At 43.5% G+C, this 21279-nt stretch overlaps 1 protein-coding gene across 3 annotated transcripts in view; it reads left to right on the top strand.

Annotated features, from left to right (window-relative positions):
* Window positions 1–21279, top strand: part of LOC121539227 (pleckstrin homology domain-containing family G member 3) — a 96370-nt gene that overhangs the window by 30962 nt on the left and 44129 nt on the right. For all 3 annotated transcript variants that reach the window (XM_041847568.2, XM_041847567.2, XM_041847569.2), the window contains exon 3: window positions 19572–20080. In XM_041847568.2, the coding sequence (XP_041703502.2) occupies window positions 19572–20080 (509 nt within the window). The remainder of the gene's footprint in view (window positions 1–19571; window positions 20081–21279) is intronic.

The following is a 21279-nucleotide window of genomic DNA, read 5'->3' as shown; positions in this document are numbered from 1 at the left end:
GTTAAGATACGCCGTCGTGGATGGACTCGAGGGAAGTCCCCAGAACATCCCTCCTTGACCCCCTCACCACCACCTCACTGCCCAGCTGTCCCCAAGAGTGTTGCCCTCCCTCAGTAGGACTCACTCTTCAGGGAAGTGCTAGCTGGGACCTGGGCCTGTCTGGTAAAGTTTACAATGTGCTTGGACCGCCGTCAGACCCAGATGGCGTGTGTTCTCCAGAGAAAATAGGACTTTGAATAAACCCCAGCTGAAGAGGCTCTTTATGGGGTGTGTTGCATGGAGGAGACTTAAGTGGATCATCACATGCCTGTGCAATGAGGTCAATTGGCACTGCTGGGTCCTTTAGCACTCAAATGTTAAACAAATGTTAAACTTACAGGATTAAATCAGGGTCTTTTGAAAAGATAAGCGTCTTTCAAAACTCTGGAACTCTTTCTCTCTCATTCAACCACTTTCTCCCTCATTAGTATTGGAATGATGGTGCAATAGGTTTTATGTGCAGTGCAGAGAAATGTTTCCCTTGCCCCCAATTTAGTCTTTAATCACTGTAAATTACATTTTATTTTTTTATTATAACACAATTGTTGATCAGGTTAAATTGGGGGGGGGGGATTAGTGTGATTTTATATTTTTTATTTTTACATTGACCGCTGCGCTTTACCTGTTTCCTTGTCAGAAACAAGGTAACTGAAATGGCAGAATGCACATTAAGCAAGTGCACAGCTGGACTTTAAAATTACAGTATATTCACCAATCACATTGTCATTATGGCAAATAAGCTGTCTATTAGACAAAGTAAACCACAAACAGTTTCCCTTGTAAGCACAGGACAACTAGTTAGATCTTGACGTATCTTGTGGAATGCAGGTTCAGGTTGTGTGCTCAGCCTCATTCACTGCTACCATTCAGGTGTATTTACTGGCCTCTAAGCTAATCATTAACATCGCCTTCAATGTTCTTCAAAACTGTCAAAGAAAAGTGTAAATAAAACAGGCTAGAAGCGAGATCCTTGTAATACCATAATCAGTGTCTTGTCACTAGCAACGATTCATGGCTGAGAAGCTGTTTTTCCTGACCTTGTGACTAAGGGCAGTGTTTGGTTGTAAGTTGCATGATAATGTAGTCGTGTAGTCTTTGACTAATCCTTAGCGTCAGCCTCTGCCTCCTGAGGAGCAGCCTTTCACCACAGCCAGGTGGGGAGGAGTCTTTCCCAAGGGTATAAACTCCAGACTACACCCTCTTCCTTTATCTTCTCTCTGGAGGAACTGAGAACCCCGGTCAGGGGGTAGTAGGGGTGTGTTTTAAAGGGGGAAGGATGTAGGGGATGTTGGGGCATGGAAGCTCTCATTTGAGATGTAGAGCAAAGTGCAATTCCTGGCTTCCCGAACAGGATGACGCCAAGCCTTAATAAGTTAACTTATTAAGGGGCGCCTTCACATCCACAGGAGTTTTTTGATGCGAGTGAAGGACATATACAAAAAGTACTAATCATCCAATTAGAGAGGTGGATTTTCCAGCTTGTGTGCCTTTTATGTGGCTAAAAAAATTCTGCTTTATGGCTAGAAGGAATATTGAGTTTGCAAATGCACAGTCAAGAGACCGGTGTAAAGAAACCAGGAATGCCCTGGTAGCAGTTATTCAGGAAAGTAAATAGCGTGCTCATGAAAAGGTGAACCGTAAATTCCTGAAGTATTCCTACAGGTTGCTTTGACATGTTCAAAATGGTATTGGATTATAACTATTCTTATGAATCAAGGCAAGACTAAGGGAATTCAATTTTCTAATTCTTGGGATTTTACAATGAAAGGTAAAATATATTTTTGTTTGACTCAACAGTGTGCATGAGATCCAAGATTAATTCTGTGTCCAGCAGAGTGCTCTGTAGTTGGTCATATGATTCAGTTTATGTCTGATAAAATATCACTGATTTCACTGTCTTCAGTAATCAGGAAGGACACTGCTCACACAGTGAAGGACTTGATACATGGTTAATTCTCATCCTGGCGAACACATGCCACTTGAATGCAAATATCAGACCTGCAACAGGAAACGAGTCCAGGGTTCAAGAGTCATAGCAGTCTCTTTTTTGCCTGTTTTGCATGTTATTTTGGCATTAATGTGTCATATCAGTTTGCAAACAATGTAAAAAAAACACATAATTGAGTTAATAAAGCTGCATACAAACAAGGTCTCTTTTTTGCTTTCTTGAATAAGGTGGCTCCAAAATGCAGGTGTTTCAGCCTAGCTCAGTGCTTTCTGTGGTGGTGGGGCAGCCAGTGGAAAATAAGGAGCGTAGGGGTTGGTAATGTTCTCTAGTTGCGACGTGATTGGCTCAGTGTTCTGTCACCGCAAAATCTACGGGGAGAGCTCGAAAAATTCAAGCCCCTTGGGTGCTGCCATAGTTACATTAGAAGTGCCCATCCAAGAAGGCTCAAGGTCATTGGCCACAGATACAATGACGTCAAATCACATTATCTACCGTAGCTTTGATTGGACTAATCATGTCAACATCATACTTTCAAAATATTAGCTAGCAAGCTAGACAAGCAGTCATCATGAATCACATTGACAATCTACTGTCAAATCCTTTTCAATCCTTGTCATATGAAGAGAAATGATAGATAAAACGTATCGGTGCTCATTGACCATTGGACATAAACATTACATAAGTTGAAAATCGCAAATTCAACAATGAGTGGTTTGGAAGGAATCAGTGGCGAAATGCAAGCGTTGCAAAGCAATCACTAGCCTGCTATTCAGTGGAGAGGGTGTGTGTGGTCCAAGTCTAGGTTTAAGGGTCTCTTTTCCAAGCTTAAAAGCATAAACATTCACATGCATGGGCCAGAAAAGGTTGAAGACAATGGCCATGCTGTCAATCCAGCATGACTTCTGCCGCGTTCAAAATAACTGGAAACTCGGAACTGGGAGGTCTCAGACTTCAGTGAGTTTAAGACAACTGGGAACTCTGGGGAAAAAAAACAAGCTTTGACTGGGAAAATATGTTTTGAACGGTCATCCAACTCGGAATTCCAAGTCGGGAACTCTGTCCTCTTTCTAGAGCTCCGACCTGAAGATCACTGACGTCATGATTCGACCTGTCGAGTACCCAGTTAATAAATCCAGAGAATGCCACACTGACAAAGTTTGATGACCACAAGAAAGACCGCCGCGCCACCTTCCTGTTCAAGGGAGCACAGCACATCAAGGGGAGTCCAAAAATGCTGCTGCAAAAATGATGTAATATGCCAGGGAGATATGTATACTGTAGCTAAGAAAGTAATAGTAAGTGTATGTTGTGTAGTAAGCTTTTAGTAGCCCATGTGCTTCACCCTAATAATGTGTTCCCTTTCCCCCTCATAACTTACCCTACTATTCTGACTTTGTAGTGCACATGTAGCCTATAGCCTGTTTTAGAGAAATGTAATAATTTTATATTGTAAGAGCTTTCATTGTCTGCTTATATGCCCCCTTTATTTATCCTACGGTTCTGACTTGGTGTACAGGGAGAATACTGTAAGAACGGCCCATGTTCTGAATTCTGTCGCTGTACATTTCAAAAGTGCTTAACAAGTAGTTATCTTGACTACGTCCATCCTAGCTCGCTCATTAATGTCTTAATCGAAATTACGGATTGCCTCTTATCCGCTCGTCGTCCCCATATGCCATAGTTTGTACATCTCAATTGTCAGTAGAAACCACATTTGTTTAAACAAGTCAGCCATGTCAGCTATATTTTTTAAAAAGCAGTAAATTAGGCTGAATGAACTGTTTCTCTGCCAGACAAGGCTCCGCTGATAGCCAGGTTTAGCAGTGGTGTAAGAATTCACTCAATGGTGCTGAAAAGAAAGCTCTACTGTTGGGACAGCTTTATTTAGGCCCTAACAGTTTGTGGGCACCGTTTGTCACTGTTATAGTCCAATTAATGTATTGTTTAGTGTTGTGTAGTGGCTTTGCTGGCATGCATCTAAAAAAAGTTTGCCCCACCAAGATTTACGTGCTAAAATCGCCACTGGTGCTCACTCATCAGATTAGTTTCTCCAACTCTCTACTGCGGTTTGGTAGATTTGGAGGTGAGCAGAAGGAGGTTTATACCTACAGTACATCCCAAGGGAAGGATTTCTCAGACCTAAGTAAGAGAACATCTGTTATTTCTTACCTTCGTCATAGTGAGCACCTGGGTGGCGAGGACCAAGTTCATCACTGCACTGTTTTGTTAAACGTATGGGCAGAGTTTTAAGAAAATATGTTTAGTTATTGGAGTATTTATTCCAAGGAGTAGTTTTCATGTATGGTAGTATTACAAACATTTCAACAAAGATTTGCAATGTATTTGATTGTTGCTAGGTTTTCATGTTTCAACATCTCTATGGATGGATTTAGGTCCTTCACTGTTATGTTTTACTATTATTTTCAACTAGTCAGTTTCTCCTATTGAAGGTAGGACGTGTTGTGTAATGTGTGTTAGACAGAACTGTTAAGCACTGAGTCTCTCCATAGCAACCGCTTTGACTGGGCCATAAGTATAGCCTAGGACAAAAACAACCCTTTGTCCAGTGTAAGATTTACATATGAACATGGAAGCCAGGGCAGGTTGGTTTGCATACCCCCACCTGAACATGTTAATCTCGCAACATCTCTCAATGTTTTGCAACTGACAAGTTACACAATAACTCTGGCTTGCTTGTCATATTCTCAGTCTTGTGAAGAAAAGTTGATAGGATTACGTCTCATCAGGAAGCTATTGTATCATAGGGGCGGCAGGTAGCTTAGTGGTTAAGAGCGTTGTGCCAGTAACCGAAAGGTCGCTGGTTCTAATCCCTGAGCCGACTAGGTGAAAAATCTGTCGATGTGCCCTTGAGCAAGGCACTTAACCCTAATTGCTCCTGTAAGTCGCTCTGGATAAGAACATCTGCTAAATGACTAAAATGTAAATGTAATAGGGAACATGAGAGAAAGTTGGGGGATGGTGGGGAAATGTGAAAGATTTCTTGTCTTTGATTTGTCACTCATTGACCAGACAAATGTCATGCTGTCAGTAAAAGGTCCAGCTGAGGAATGGCTTCACAATATTGTTTTGATCACACGGACTGGGAAATGTTCCGGGTCGCCTCAGAATAGTATTGACGTATACACTGACTTGGTGACTGGATTCATCAGGATGTGCATAGAGGAGGTTGTTCCCACTGTGACGATTTAGAATTTATCCAAACCAAAAGGCGTGGATAGATGGCAGCATTTGCGCAAAACTGAAAGTGCGAACCACCGCATTTAACCATGGCAAGGTGACTGGGAACACGGATATGTACAAACAGACCAGCTATGACCTTCGTAAGGCAATGCCGGAAAAATGACAGTGCAGGGACAAGGTGTAGTCGCAGATATGAGACGTATGTGCCAGGGACTCCAGACAATCACTGATTACTAAGGGAAAGCCAGTCATGTCGTGGATGCCGACTCCTCGCTCCTGGACTAGCTAAACACCTTCGACCATTTCGAGGAAAATGACATCGAGCCGCTTACGTGGGCCCCCGCCACTCACGAGGACTGTGTGCACCCTGGTTCTCCGTGGCCGACATGAGTAAGTCATTTAAGCGCGTTAACCCTCGCAAGGCTGCCGGCCCAGACAGCATACCAAACACCATCCTAGGAGCATGGGCAGACCAGCTGGGTGGAGTGTTTATGGATATATTCAATGTCTCCATATCAGTCTGTCCTCACTTCAAGTTGTCCACCATTGTTCCTGTACCCAAGTAAGTAATTTAGTTTAGTTACCTTTGCTATTGCCCCGTAGCACTCACTTCTGTCATCATGAAGTGCTTTGAGAGGCTAGTTAAGGACCATATCACCTCCACCTTAGCCGACACCCTAGACCACTACAATTCTCATACCGCCTCAACAGATTCACGGCTGACTCAATCGCCATTGCACTGCACACCGCTCTATCCCACCTGGACAAGAGAAATACCTATCTAAGAATGCTGTTCATTGACTACAGCTCAGCCTTTAACACCATAGTGCCCTCCAAGCTCATCACTAAGCTCAGGGACCTGGGTCTGAACCCCTCCCTGTGCAACTGGGTCCTGGACTTCCTGACGGGCCGTCCCCAAGTGGTGAAGGTAGGCAACAACACCTCCACCACGTTGATCCTCAACACAGGGGCCCCACAGGGGTGGATGCTCAGCCCCCTCCTGTACTCCCTGTTCACCCATGACTGTGTGGCTACGCACGTCTCCAACTCAATCATCAAGTTGCTGAATACACAATAGTGGTAGGCCTGATTACCAACAATGACGAGACGGCATACAGGGAGGAGGTGAGAGCCATGGTGGAGTGGTGCCAGAAAAACCTCTCCCTCAATGTCAACAAAATAAAGGAGCTGATCATAGACTACAGCAGAGAGCAAATGTCCACATCGGCGCGGGTCAAAATCTTCAAGTTCCTCGGCGTGCAAATCACTGACTACCTGAAATGGTCCCTTCACACAGATGGTGTGGTGAAGGCTCAACAGCGCCTCTTCAACCTCAGGAGGCTGAAAATATTTGGCTTGGCCCATAAGACCCTCACGAACTTCTACTGATGTGTCCATTGAGCGCATCCTGTCGGGTTGTATCACCGCCTGGTACGGCAATTGCACTGTCCGCAACCACAGGGCTCTCGAGGGTGGTGCGGTCAGCCTAACGCATCACCGGGGGCACACTGCCTGCCTTCCCAGGACATCTACGGCACCCGGTGTCACAGGAAGGTCAAGAAGATCAAGTACCTCAGCCACCCGAGCCACGGCCTGTTCATCAAAGTTGGGACCGAGAGACTAAGAGTCTGATGGCCTGGAGATGGAAGCTGTTTAACTAACAGTCATGACTAGCCGGCCTCCGCCCAGTACCCTGACTGAACTTTAGTCACTGTTACTAGCCGGCTACCACCCGGTACTCTACTCTACATGTTCGACTGCTGCCCTATGTACAGGGTCATTGAACACTGGTCACTTTTTAATAATGTTTACATACTGTTTTACCCACTTTATATGTGTATATACTGTATTCTAGCCATGGCTTATCCTATATATCTACTGCTGTACACGCTGTTTCTATTCATATACTGTCTATACACACATTTTGAGTGCTACTTACGCCAATTCCTGACTCTGCCATCAGCATGACTGGAACTGGGATTCGTTGGACCAGGCGACATTTTTCCACTCAACTGTCCAGTGGTGATCGCGTGCCCATTGGAGACACTTCTTCTTTTTAGCTAATCGGAGTGGAACCCAGTGTGGTCATCTGCTGCAATTGCCCATCTGTGACAAGGACCAACGAGTTGTGCGTTCCGAGATGCCGTTCTGCACGCCGCTGTTGTACTGTGCCGTTAATTGCCTGTTTGTGGCCCGCCTGTTAGTTTGCACGATTCTTGCCGTTCTCCTTCAACCTCTCATCAACGAGCTGTTTTAGCCAACAGGACTGCCGCTGACTGGATTATAATTTTTTTCACCATTCTCTGTAAACCCTAGACGTTGTCGTGCATGAAAAGCCCAGGAGGCCGGCCATTTCTGAGATACTGTAACCGGCGCGCCTGGCACCGACGATCATACCACGCTCAAAGTCACTTAGATCACTCGTTTTGCCCATTCTAACATTAAATTGAACAGTAACTGAATGTATCGATGCCTGTCTGCCTGCTTTATATAGCAAGCCACGGCCACGTGACTCACTGTCTGTAGGAACTAACCATACACTGAGTATACCAAACATTAGGAAAGCCTTTCTAATATTGTTGCCCTTTTTTGCCCTCAGAACCGCCTCCATTCCACAGGGATGCTGGCCCAGGTTTACTCCAATTCTTCCAACAGTTGTCAAGTTGGCTGGATGTCCTTTGGGTGGTGGACTATTCTTGTGCCTGGCACCTACTACTAGGGCTGTTACGGTGACCATATTACCGCCACACCGGTGGTCACGAGTCATGAAAGCAGTCAAATTCCACATGACCGTTTAGTCACGGTAATTAGGCTTCTCTAAGCTATGATGCTTCTGATGGTCATTATTAGCCTACCAAACTTGCTAACTGCCTGGTACTCAGCACTCTATTGTCCCTCTAATCACTCTTGACATCAATGCAAATGTAATCGAAAACCTAATCAAACACTTAATCAGAGCCAATGAGCTCATGTTGCGCAACATTTCTATAGGCTATGCAGTTGCATGAGAAAACAGAGTGATGGCCTCTATTCAAAAGAGGAGGATCCCATCCGCTATATATTTATTACTCAACTTTCCCTAATATTAAGCACATTGCTTCTCTTTAAAACAGGAGTATAGCCTACCTGGCTGGCAGGAAAATGAACCATGGGAAAAGTGTCCTCCATTTGCGGTTTAAGTGCATAGATGACCTGTTTCGAGACAGGTGCATGATAATGATCCATTATAATTCAAACCAAATTTCACACATATTTAGTATATGTAAAGACTAGATTAAATCAAGAATAGTGTGATGGGTGACAATATTAGCTTATCCCTTGTGAATGATATATTATCACTTGTGAATGATACCCAGCTTAAGGCAAACAGCGCATACTTTTTATTTTGTTCATTGTTTTTGAAATCATAGTCGCACACCTCATGTAGCCTAGCCCATAGGCCTATATGTTTTGATAAGGTTTGTATCACAACTAAAGTGGCCAGATAACTTAAAATGAAGCACATTAATCCGCTTTACAACGGGTGTAGAGCCTAACTGGCATACATACGCAGCACGTGAGTTTCAAGTTTGGGGAAGATAACTTTCACCATAAAAATTCACCTTTTTATAATAAAGCATTACATGCACAATCTCATTTGTGGTCACTTTTGAGAATGGTGTTTTCCTGCTAATGGAACAATAGTGCTTATAGCCTACTGTCGCGTGCGCATTGCTGCGCTTATAATGTGAAGAAATAACCGAATAGTTTATAATTTTAAGATAAACGTTCTCATCTGTTGCGTCAGGCTCATTGCATAAAACAGGGTTTTTTGATGCTAGTGGTTGTATTAATTTGGGATCTTTTGCATCCCACAACTGTCCCAGAATAGAATAGGTCAACTTTTGTACTATGGGGGATAGTAGATTGTCATAGGCTAGTGCTTTTGCTGTTCGTTAGGCCTACTCATCTTGTTGGCTGATGAAATGTAAATGTGGACTGTTCTTCCAAAATCTTCAATATGCGCCTCGGAATTGGATAAGTTGCGTCCCCGACATGTCTGTCTTCACTTGTAGCCTGTGAGAAAGACCCGGTCACGTGACTGAGAGCCATGTGAGTGAGAGATCACGTGAATGAGAGCCATGTGAGTGAGAGGTGCTTCGGCACTCAGCCGGGAGAAGGGAATTATAATTGTTATATTCAGGCCAAGGGCAAAATGGCCACTGGCCACAAAAGGCATGGATCTTTTTAGGGGGCATTACGGCCACACACGGGATACAGACAGGAAATTTGAAGCATTTATCAAGTGCTTATCAAATTGTGAATGAGAGACTGATGAAGTGTGTACAGCCTGCGCAAAAAAACTAAACGGAGCTCATGCCTTTCATGCAACTTTTTTATAATCATTAGTCGCATCATGTAACCTTAGAATGTATTAAAAATCTAAACGTATAGCCCAACATTTGTATCTAAATTAAGCATATAGGAGTACCGGTTTCTTTGTTAACCGCTCAACACAGAATAGCCACATGTGCGTACTCCCTCAAATCATTTGGAGAAAATATCCTTTCTATTTTATTCAGCTATGTTCAATTGTATTCTTCATACTATAAAATAATATAATGCCATGGAATTCTAAGCAAATCTTGTCTGCTAAATGAGCTAGTGTAGCCCACAGCCATATGGCATAGCCAGATCAGGGCCTAACATAAGGACAAAGAGTATACTATTCTGTTCTTCTGAAATAGACCACATTTTCTTCATATCATGTTTCTTTAGAACTCTCTAAAATAAATAATGGATTTATTGTGATGGTGTAGGCTATTACGTGGATTTATTAGACTTTTTTAAATGTAGATGTCCCAAACGTCTGCATCAGTGGCTTGTAGGCTATGGGTGGAATCCAGGAAATGCTAAATGTGTTTATGTTAATTAATGGTAAATTACCGTGAGACTGGCAGTTATTTGCTTGACAATCACCGGCTGACAAAATTCCATGACTGCCACAGCCCTACCTACTACCATATCTCGTTCAAAGGCGCTTAATTAAATATTTTGTCTTGCCTATTCACACTCTGAATGGCACACATACACAATCCATGTTTCAATTTTCTCAATGCTTAAAAATATTTTTTTTTACCTGTCTCCTCCTTCATCTACACTGATACTAAGTGGATTTAACAAGTGACATCAATAAGGGATCATAGCTTTCACCTGGTCCAATGTGGCTCAGTTGGAAGAGCATGGTGCTTGCAACGGCAGGTTTGTGGGTTCGATTCCCACGGGGGACCAGTACAAAAAAAGTACAAAAATGTAGGCACTCACTACTGTAAATCGCTCTGGATAAGAGTGTGTTAAATGACAAAAAGTGTCAGTGTCACGGAAAGTGTGCTTAATATTTTGTGTGTGTATTCCGGACTCTGACGTTGCTCGTTCTGATATTTCGTAACTTTTTAGATTGTGTGTATTGCTAGGTATTACTGCACTGTTGGAGCTAGAAACACAAGCATTTTGCTGCATTTGCGATAACATCTGCGTACGCCACCAATTAACTTTGATTTGACATGTCACTAATTCCAGTAGACTGTCTGAGATGGACATCATGCTCATTGTGGAGAAAATGAGGTGTTTGCTAATCGTGGAACATCTTTTATCTCAACAGTACCTTATTTGGTTCTGTACAGTATGTAGTTCACATCAATCATGTCATCATAGGCAGATAGGGTAATATGAGTTTTATGGTGTCAACCTTAGATAAATGATGGCTGAAATGGAAACATATGTAGATTACATCTGTTCTGTTCTAGACTGTCTGATTACTCATCGACCTATTAGAATGTCTCCTTCATCTCGGGCTGTGGAAATACTATACTAGTGCTCAAAGCCAGGGGCTGCTGTACTCTACATCAATTACCTGTTCTGGTCTTCCAACTAGACCTGGCTTGGCTCCATGGAAGACCCATGGACCTGGAGTTGTCATTTGTTTAAATGTTTGACACTGTTCAAAGTGGTCCAAAACATGCAGGCCTCATTCACATAGATTATACAATGTTCTTCTAGGTTGAACTATAGCTTCCCAGGGGGCCGCAGGGCTGTGAACTAACAGAAGTAGAAGTCATGCTTGTGGCATTTACATTCAGTCTGTGAAGTTTAACAGGCAGCAGCAACCAGGAATTCAAAGAATTACAATTAGGGGTTCAGAATGATTACAGCAGGAATCCCAGCTATTCTACCTAAACAACAAGGTGATTTAATAAAACATCCCATAGTACTGTGTTCAGACATTAGCGGTTGATCTGATGTAACCCCTTGAGCATGTACCTTACTTTACAATGTGACTTATTTTTAACCTATTCCATTGTCATACTGTAACTCTTTGAAACAAAAAACATACTTTGTAGCTCTAAGTTATTCAAGTTGCAGTGTAGGCTAAAATGTACTCCAAATACTATAGTCTTTGTAACCTTGACTTGGTTAATACTTCTGTTTGACTGGATTAATGATTGTATTGAAATGGCAGCCGCGAACAGAACTTGACATAGGACTAAAACAACTTTACCAAGCCTTTATGTGACTGAGCTAAAGCTGGAGGGTTTGTGAGTTTGATTTCGTTGCTATTGCTCGGATTGATTAATATTGTTTATGTATGCTATACCTATTTTAGAAGTCTTTATTAAAAGCTGTAACGTGCAATCCATCATACAAAGAACAGAGGGGCAGCAGGGAGAGAACATGCAAATCTACTTCCAAATGTTTACAGAAAGCTTTGAATACTCTGTGTAAATGTGTTCCATGTCTCTTGGCCCCCATTGATACCCGTCTACAAATGAAGTCTGGATGGTGATGATGAGAAACCCCCTATGACAAATCAGCTGCTGCCTTTTGTTGTCAGAGCCTGTTGGTTTTCCTGTGATGGATGTGCATACTGTACATTTTACTAAATATCTCCTGCTTCAAAAGTGAAGAAATTAGTGGTGGGTTGTGACAGTCAGAAGAATGTACCCACCTGTCTGAAGATGTTATGTTTTGAAGACCTCAGCAGCGTGGTAACATACAGTCTGTTCTGTCAAGACCAGATGTATCTAATTTAAACTAGACTTGGCATCTTCCCACACATTTCTGTGTCTGAGTAATAACAGGTCCCAGAGCAGTTATTTACCTGCATCGATTGGCTCAGCCAGGCACTGTAAATGGTCCTCTGTAGCTCAATTGGTAGAGCATGGCGCTTGTAACGCCAGGGTAGTGGGTTCGATCCCCGGGACCACCCATACGTAAAAATGTATGCACACATGACTGTAAGTCGTTTTGGATAAAAGCTTCTGCTAAATGGCATTATTATTATTATTATTATTATTATTATTATTATTATTATTATTATTATTATTTCCCAGCTGACTTTATCTCAGGATAATTGTTGCTATAACATGCTCAAGTATTACTGGACCTAAATTAGGTTTCTCATTGTAAACACTTTATGAGAAATGAGATCTGGTCACCACCTGTATTCAGATTAATTCAAATCGGAGTGTATGTGGTATCTAATTTCAACATCTGTAGGGAAATGTTTACTGACATCTTTGGCTTGTTTCTCGAAGTGTGGCAATGAGAGATATGAAGTGGTATCATCCAGCAGTGTGGGAGTGGAATCACAGTGGTATCACCCAGTGTGTGGGGGGGAGAATCACTGGTATCACCCAGTGTGTGTGTGTGTGTGTGTGTGTGTGTGTGGGGGGGGAAATCAGTGCTATCACCCAGTGTGTGGGGGGGGGGGGTGAATTATCAGTGGTATCACCCAGTGTGGGGGTGGAATCACAGTGGTATCATCCAGTGGTGGTGGGGGGGAGGAATCAGTGGTATCACTCAGTGTGGGGGTGTAGTTTTAATGGCTGACAGGGCTGTGCCAGGGAAGATACTTGACTCCTATGGGATCAGTACTAAATGTTTACAGATGCTGGAGAACAGGCACCAGGACAGACCAGACAGGACAGACCAGACCAGCCTTTTAAGTTCTGTATGTGGGGATTTCAATTGAGGTACATGAGATGAAGGCCTATGGAAAAGTCATTAGAGTTTCTCTGTTTTGCTGTTTTGTCTGTCATGGTTAATGACTGATGTACCAGAGATGGAGCTTACAGTGAGGGAAAAAAGTATTTGATCCCCTGCTGATTTTGTACGTTTGCCCACTGACAAAGAAATGATCAGTCTAATTTTAATGGTAGGTTTATTTGAACAGTGAGAGACAGAATAACAACAACAAAATCGAGAAAAACGCATGTCAAAAATGTTATAAATTGATTTGCATTTTTATGAGGGAAATAAGTATTTGACCCCCTCTCAATCAGAAAGATTTCTGGCTCCCAGGTGTCTTTTATACAGGTAACGAGCTGAGATTAGGAGCACACTCTTAAAGGGAGTGCTCCTAATCTCAGCTTGTTATCTGTATAAAAGACACCTGTCCACAGAAGCAATCAATCAATCAGATTCCAAACTCTCCACCATGGCCAAGACCAAAGAGCTCTCCAAGGATGTCAGGGACAAGATTGTAGACCTACACAAGGCTGGAATGGGCTACAAGACCATCGCCAAGCAGCTTGGTGAGAAGGTGACAACAGTTGGTGCGATTATTCGCAAATGGAAGAAACACAAAATAACTGTCAATCTCCCTCTGCCTGGGGCTCCATGCAAGATCTCACCTCGTGGAGTTGCAATGATCATGAGAACGGTGAGGAATCAGCCCAGAACTACACGGGAGGATCTTGTCAATGATCTCAAGGCAGCTGGGACCATAGTCACCAAAAAAACAATTTGTAACACACTATGCCATGAAGGACTGAAATCCTGCAGCGCCCGCAAGGTCCCCCTGCTCAAGAAAGCACATATACAGTGGGGGAAAAAAGTATTTAGTCAGCCACCAATTGTACAAGTTCTCCCACTTAAAAAGATGAGAGAGGCCTGTAATTTTCATCATAGGTACACGTCAACTATGACAGACAAAATTAGGGGAAAAAATCCAGAAAATCACATTGTAGGATTTTTTATGAATTTATTTGCAAATTATGGTGGAAAATAAGTATTTGGTCAATAACAAAAGTTTCTCAATACTTTATATACCCTTTGTTGGCAATGACACAGGTCAAACGTTTTCTGTAAGTCTTCACAAGGTTTTCACACACTGTTGCTGGTATTTTGGCACATTCCTCCATGCAGATCTCCTCTAGAGCAGTGATGTTTTGGGGCTGTCGCTGGGCAACACAGACTTTCAACTCCCTCCAAAGATTTTCTATGGGGTTGAGATCTGGAGACTGGCTAGGCCACTCCAGGACCTTGAAATGCTTCTTACGAAGCCACTCCTTCGTTGCCCGGGCGGTGTGTTTGGGATCATTGTCATGCTGAAAGACCCAGCCACGTTTCATCTTCAATGCCCTTGCTGATGGAAGGAGGTTTTCACTCAAAATCTCACGATACATGGCCCCATTCATTCTTTCCTTTACACGGATCAGTCGTCCTGGTCCCTTTGCAGAAAAACAGCCCCAAAGCATGATGTTTCCACCCCCATGCTTCACAGTAGGTATGGTGTTCTTTGGATGCAACTCAGCATTCTTTGTCCTCCAAACATGACGAGTTGAGTTTTTACCAAAAAAGTTCTATTTTGGTTTCATCTGACCATATGACATTCTCCCAATCCTCTTCTGGATCATCCAAATGCACTCTAGCAAACTTCAGACGGGCCTGGACATGTACTGGCTTAAGCAGGGGGACACGTCTGGCACTGCAGGATTTGAGTCCCTGGCGGCGTAGTGTGTTACTGATGGTAGGCTTTGTTACTTTGGTCCCAGCTCTCTGCAGGTCATTCACTAGGTCCCCCCGTGTGGTTCTGGGATTTTTGCTCACCGTTCTTGTGATCATTTTGACCCCACGGGGTGAGATCTTGCGTGGAGCCCCAGATCGAGGGAGATTATCAGTGGTTTTGTATGTCTTCCATTTCCTAATAATTGCTCCCACAGTTGATTTCTTCAAACCAAGCTGCTTACCTATTGCAGATTCAGTCTTCCCAGCCTGGTGCAGGTCTACAATTTTGTTTCTGGTGTCCTTTGACAGCTCTTTGGTCTTGGCCATAGTGGAGTTTGGAGTGTGACTGTTTGAGGTTGTGGACAGGTGTCTTTTATACTGATAACAAGTTCAAACAGGTGCCATTAATACAGGTAACGAGTGGAGGACAGAGGAGCCTCTTAAAGAAGAAGTTACAGGTCTGTGAGAGCCAGAAATCTTGCTTGTTTGTAGGTGACCAAATACTTATTTTCCACCATAATTTGCAAATAAATTCATTAAAAATCCTACAATGTGATTTTCTGGATCTTTTTGGCTCAATTTGTCTGTCATAGTTGACGTGTACCTATGATGAAAATTACAGGCCTCTCTCATCATTTTAAGTGGGAGAACTTGCACAATTGGTGGCTGACTAAATACTTTTTTCCCCCACTGTACATGCCCGTCTGAAGTTTGCCAATGAACATCTGAATGATTCAGAGGAGAACTGGGTGAAAGTGTTGTGGTCAGATGAGACCAAAATTGAGCTCTTTGGCATCATCTCAACTCGCCGTGTTTGGAGGAGGAGGAATGCTGCCTATGACCCCAAGAACACCATCCCCCACCGTCAAACATGGAGGTGGAAACATTATGCTTTGGGGGTGTTTTTCTGCTAAGGGGACAGGACAACTTCACTGCATCAAAGGGACGATGGACGGGGCCATGTACCGTCAAATCTTGGGTGAGATCCTCCTTCCCTCAGCCAGGGCATTGAAAATGGGTCGTGGATGGGTATTCCAGCATGACAATGACCCAAAACACACGGCCAAGGCAACAAAGGAGTGGCTCAAGAAGAAGTACATTAAGGTCCTGGAGTGGCCTAGCCAGTCTCCAGACCTTAATCCCATAGAAAATCTGTGGAGGGAGCTGAATGTTCGAGTTGCCAAACGTCAGCCTCGAAACCTTAATGACTTGGAGAAGATCTGCCAAGAGGAGTGGGACAAAATCCCTCCTGAGATGTGTGCAAACCTGGTGGCCAACTACAAGAAACGTCTGACCTCTGTGATTGCCAACAAGGGTTTTGCCACCAAGTACTAAGTCATGTTTTGCAGAGGGGTCAAATATTTATTTCCCTCATTAAAATGCAAATCAATTTATAACAGTTTTGACATGCGATTTTCTGGATTTTGTTGTTGTTATTCTGTCTCTCACCTACCATTAAAATTATAGACTGATCATTTATTTGTCAGTGGGCAAACGTACAAAATCAGCAGGGGATCAAATACTTTTTTCCCTCACTGTATAATTCTGTGTACTTTCCTCTCTGCTAATCCTGCGTCTGACTTCCTTGTCCACAGAGGCCCAAAGAAAACTCTGCCCTGCATCACAGTTGGCTAGCTAACCTAGTGCTAACCATATCGCCAGCCCCACATGTTTACCTGGGCCTAGTTTCCCAATAGTGATGGAATGTAGGCTTACCAGTGTTTTAACAATGCATCTTTCCTACAACATGTTCCAACAATGCACTTAGCGACCGTTTTCTCTGCGTTTCCCAAAACACCACGCAATGAAAACGGTCGCTAAGTGCGTTGTTGGAACATGTTGATACTTAAATGATCGAAAATGGGAGCGCTGCTCTCGAATCAGTTTTCTCCATTCAAATATTTCCTTAACATTTATAATTATTTCACAATACTGACGATCGATCAGCTCCTATAGAGATATTACTACCTACGGCTGCTTACCCAATGCTTAACCAATAAAAATGCACTAAATCACCGATTTGGTACGTTAGGCTACACATTCATATATTGAGACAAATTAGACAGTAGCCTATAAATATCCAAATAGAACTCAATTGATTGAATATGAAATGTATTTCAATGATTGAAATAGGCTTATAGCGTACTGTTTATTTTAATGCAGTCATCTCGGTTTTCATTTGAAGCATATTGTTCTACGTTGCTTGTTTTGTATCAATTGCAAAGACATTGACAACTTTGTATTTGTAGTCAACTTTGTTCTGAAGTTATCGGCGGTCGCAGAGACAATCACATGGTTTATCAATGTTTAGCGGAGAGCCTCTGTGTATAAAGTGACGCGGGAGGGCAAAAAAGCATCTAACGACGCACTTGGTCTGAGGCAGGCGTTAGATTATGAGCGTTTTGAAGTGCAACGTTAATGATGGTTTTTCCCAAAAAATTGCTCCCACAAAGGTTCTAACAATTAACTTTGCCTTAAGAAGCTTTCTGGAAACCTGGCCCAGGGCATTTCATTTGCATTCCTTAGCATTGCCTGCTACAACAAAGCCACTCCGTGTGTGGTTGATGAAATCGTACGGAGGATCTCAAACCAATGGAGTGTGGTATCAGGCAAAGAGTACATGCTCTTCAGTGGGTAATCGGAGTAAGGAAAGGGGGGAGGGGAAGTCGCAGTACAGTAGGTTTACGATTGCTGTTTTTGTCCCATATCATGTCTGATCTGGGTGCTAGTGCCTTAGGCCTTCATGAGTTACGTTTCCTGCCTTACCCATCCCTTACAGTATTTGGATTATGACCAATCTCACTGCCATGACTTGTCCTGATGGTGATCATCCTAACGTTGAGTGAGTCACAACATTATTTCAGAATTCTGTTTTAAAAAATATCAAGATTTTATTAGCCTAGGACAGGTAATATAATTTGCACTCCACTTGTAGAACTGAGCACCTTTTGAGACTTCATTAGGGTTTGTTAGGAGACCGGGAGATCAGGGTGTAAGTTTGGACTGCCCTTACTCCCCAGTACCACCTCCCAGCGGTTCTAGGAAGGGAGGGGTAGGCCTTGGCGGCTGGCTCTCAGAGCAGGCGAGGTAGTAATTTTCACAGCCCAAAGTAAATGGGAAAGGAGGAGCTTCTGTCTGAACAGATACTACAGCAGAGACTCCTAGTGGTCTGGTGAGTCCAAAGCCTACTGTACTATTACTCCCTGGAAGTAGGACTATTACATGGTTTTGGAAATACTTTAAACGGCTTTTAAGAGTGGTCAAGGTCAACCCCTGCTTGCAGGCTCTTCCTTTGCTTCCTCTGAGACTTGGCATGCGTGAGTCTGGTGTTGTTGCAGACGAGCCCTACAGTGGATTGTAGAGGCTGGATTGTAGCCCAGACTGACTGTACCAGGATCCTAGGCCTGATGAGCTCACCCCTGATTCATGGAAACTGAGGTGGATGCCAGGAGGAGACTGTTCATGTAGAAACTTGTGTTTGCTCCTCACTTTGTCATACACGGTGACACAGAGTGACTCACCAGAGTTCACTGACATCCTCCAGCTGACAATGACTGTCTATACCTCTGTAGAGGGAGAGACACTTGTTTTGTTTCCTGTATCTGTTGATTCCACAAATTACTGACCAGTGACCTCAAAGATCTTTCTTCTGCAATTTCTAATAATTGTGTTCTACATTCATTATACCTAATCACTTTTGTGATACTATCCTTACTATATAGAAAGGGCCTTCTGAAGTCATTGCTGACAGCTCAAATTTCTGTCCCGCTTTCCAAGTCCAGTCAAATGGCCAACTGGCCGCGCTGCCTAGTGACAGGGCCAAGTTATTAGTTGTGGGATGTCTGCTGACGACGCATATTTTATGACTGCCTTATTGATTTCCTAAAGAATGTGTCAACACTGCTGTAGTTGGAAACTATTTCAAAGAATACTCCATGAAATAAGTTTGTACCACCGCCATCTCTCCAAATCTCTGTCCTCACTTGGCAATATCCCTGATCTGGCTGAGTCACTGCTGTGGCCAATTAAGGGATTTGTTCTCCAGAAGGTGCAGTTTATTGGCAAGAATATATGTATTTTTAAATGATGCAAAATGGGTTTGACCTTTGACCTTCAGAATACTTTCTGAAATAAACCAGTAACTTCATATATTTGGGGAACATTCCCCGTCTGGGCAGGAAGGATGTGAAACTGAATATGGATTCAATTTCTCTTGATTTGAAAAGTAGCTCAATAAATGAGATGTGTATATATAGGACTCTGGTTTCCACTCCCCTCTTTTCTCCCAACCTGTTTCCCCCTCAGTTTTCCTTCTGTTTTTCCAAGACTTCGCCAGTACCAGTAAGGGATTTTGGAGGAAATGGCAGGGTTTTCCAGAGAATGTGGAGAGCTGTAATTGGGGCATGTCCGTATGATTTGAGAGCCCATTTTCAGTAGAGCACTCTTCCTCAGGCTGGGACGCTGAACACTGGGTTCATACTGTCATACATAGATCATCGGAGTACAGTATTTGATTCAATGGATCTCAAATGTAGTGGAATGTCCCAATTTAACAATCTATGTTTCTGCCCATGTGCCCTGAGACTCAATTCTCTCTCACTCTCCTCTCTATCAGAATCTCCTCGGTTGTACTCTGCCCTCTCCATCAGTAGTGGCCATGAGCGACAAGACGGCTACAGCCGGCTCTGTGCTGACCCCTCAGCGGGAGAGGCTGAGCGTCCAGTGAGCCTAGTGTCCACTCTGTCCTCAGTCTCCTCCCGGGACAGCCACAGCCTCTACGGCAGTACCACAGCCCTCCCCTCCACACTACCTCCCCCCAGTGGAGAGGACATTGACCTGGAGCTCAGCCCTACAGAGGGAGCCAGGGTGCAGCCACAGACCAAGACGCAGGGCCTCAGCCAGGGGGGGACCAGAGACCAGTGGCTGGACCACAGTCAGACCAGGTCCCAGCGCAACAACAACGCCACCACCAACAGGAGGACTAGTGCACCTCAGACCCCAACCTCACCCTTCGCCACTGAAGTTATGGCGCCCAACCCTAAGCTCAGCTACGTGGACCGTGTGGTCATGGAGATCATTGAGACGGAGCGCATGTATGTCAGGGACCTTCGCAGCATCGTGGAGGTGAGTCGCCATTCAGTTCTGGTTATTAGGACTTGATCTTAATCTATGCAATGCAATCTTTTCACTATAGGCCATATGATAGTGTCATTGAATATATATTTTCAGTGTTTCTCTTAGAATGGTATGTAGTTATGACTTAATGTCTGTACCTCCTTATATGGAGGTGATTTACTGGAGTTGGCCAGTAATGAGACAGAAAGGAATGGGCTTCACAGGTTTAGAGAGCAAATAAGGTTCTCCATTTTCCAAGTGACTGCTTGCCTTGTAGGCACAAATGTGTCTGGTACCTATAAAATATTCTAGGGTTGATTGTTTTACCAGGATCTACTTTGATTTCCTGTTATTTGAAAGATGTGGTGAGACAAATGTTCCCTGTATTTTGTAACTCACAATAGCAGTTACTCTTGCATTTATTTTCCAAAGGGCATTTTCATAATCAGATAGAAAATACCATAGTATTTATAGCGTGTAAGACCAGCGGATTAAAATAGTAGAGTAGCTGATATGTGGTTACATTTACGTTTTAGTCATTTAGCAGACACTCCATACTGTATGTATGCAGGCTAATGCTTTATATATGTTTACTGTGAAAGCATACAGAGCTGAGACTGGGATCTCACGCTCTTCTCACATATTTAGTTCTAAAGCAAAATCAACGCAGAAACCTCTCCCCTGATGATCTTGGTCAGAGATGTGAACGGCTGCTCCTGATTTCATCTTCTGGTTGTGGGAAATGGGACAGAGCTGATTCTTCCACTCTGCAATCAAGTCAACTGGTCTCTTATCATGGCTGTTGCCTTTGTAGTCTGAAAACCACTACCAACTGTGCAGATTGATCAGCCTCACCTATTGCACCCTTCAGGTTGGGGAATAATGATCCTCTTTGGATGAGTACTGACAGGAGCGTAAGTCCTGTTGAGTACATGTTATAATGTCTTTAACACATGAAGCAGACAGGTCAGAGGTAGTGTGTTACTGGCACTCCTCACCTTGTCTCTGTGTCTGACTGTGCTGCTGGCGCCTTCCCTATGTGTTGAAGGGAGATCTGCCCTGACCGAGCCCTCGCTACAGCATCCGCCAGAGTAATGACACAGTCCTGCTCCCCAGACACTCCCACACTTCCACTGGACTTCCATCTTTTCCGTGAGCCCTGCCTAGCTGCCTGCTGCACTGTGACCCAAACTAGGATATGGAGCCCT

The sequence above is a fragment of the Coregonus clupeaformis genome, chromosome 25, assembly GCF_020615455.1.
Source record: "Coregonus clupeaformis isolate EN_2021a chromosome 25, ASM2061545v1, whole genome shotgun sequence".
Taxonomy (NCBI): domain Eukaryota; kingdom Metazoa; phylum Chordata; class Actinopteri; order Salmoniformes; family Salmonidae; genus Coregonus; species Coregonus clupeaformis.
Note: the sequence above shows the minus strand (reverse complement) of the source record. Positions and strands in the feature narration are given on the sequence as shown.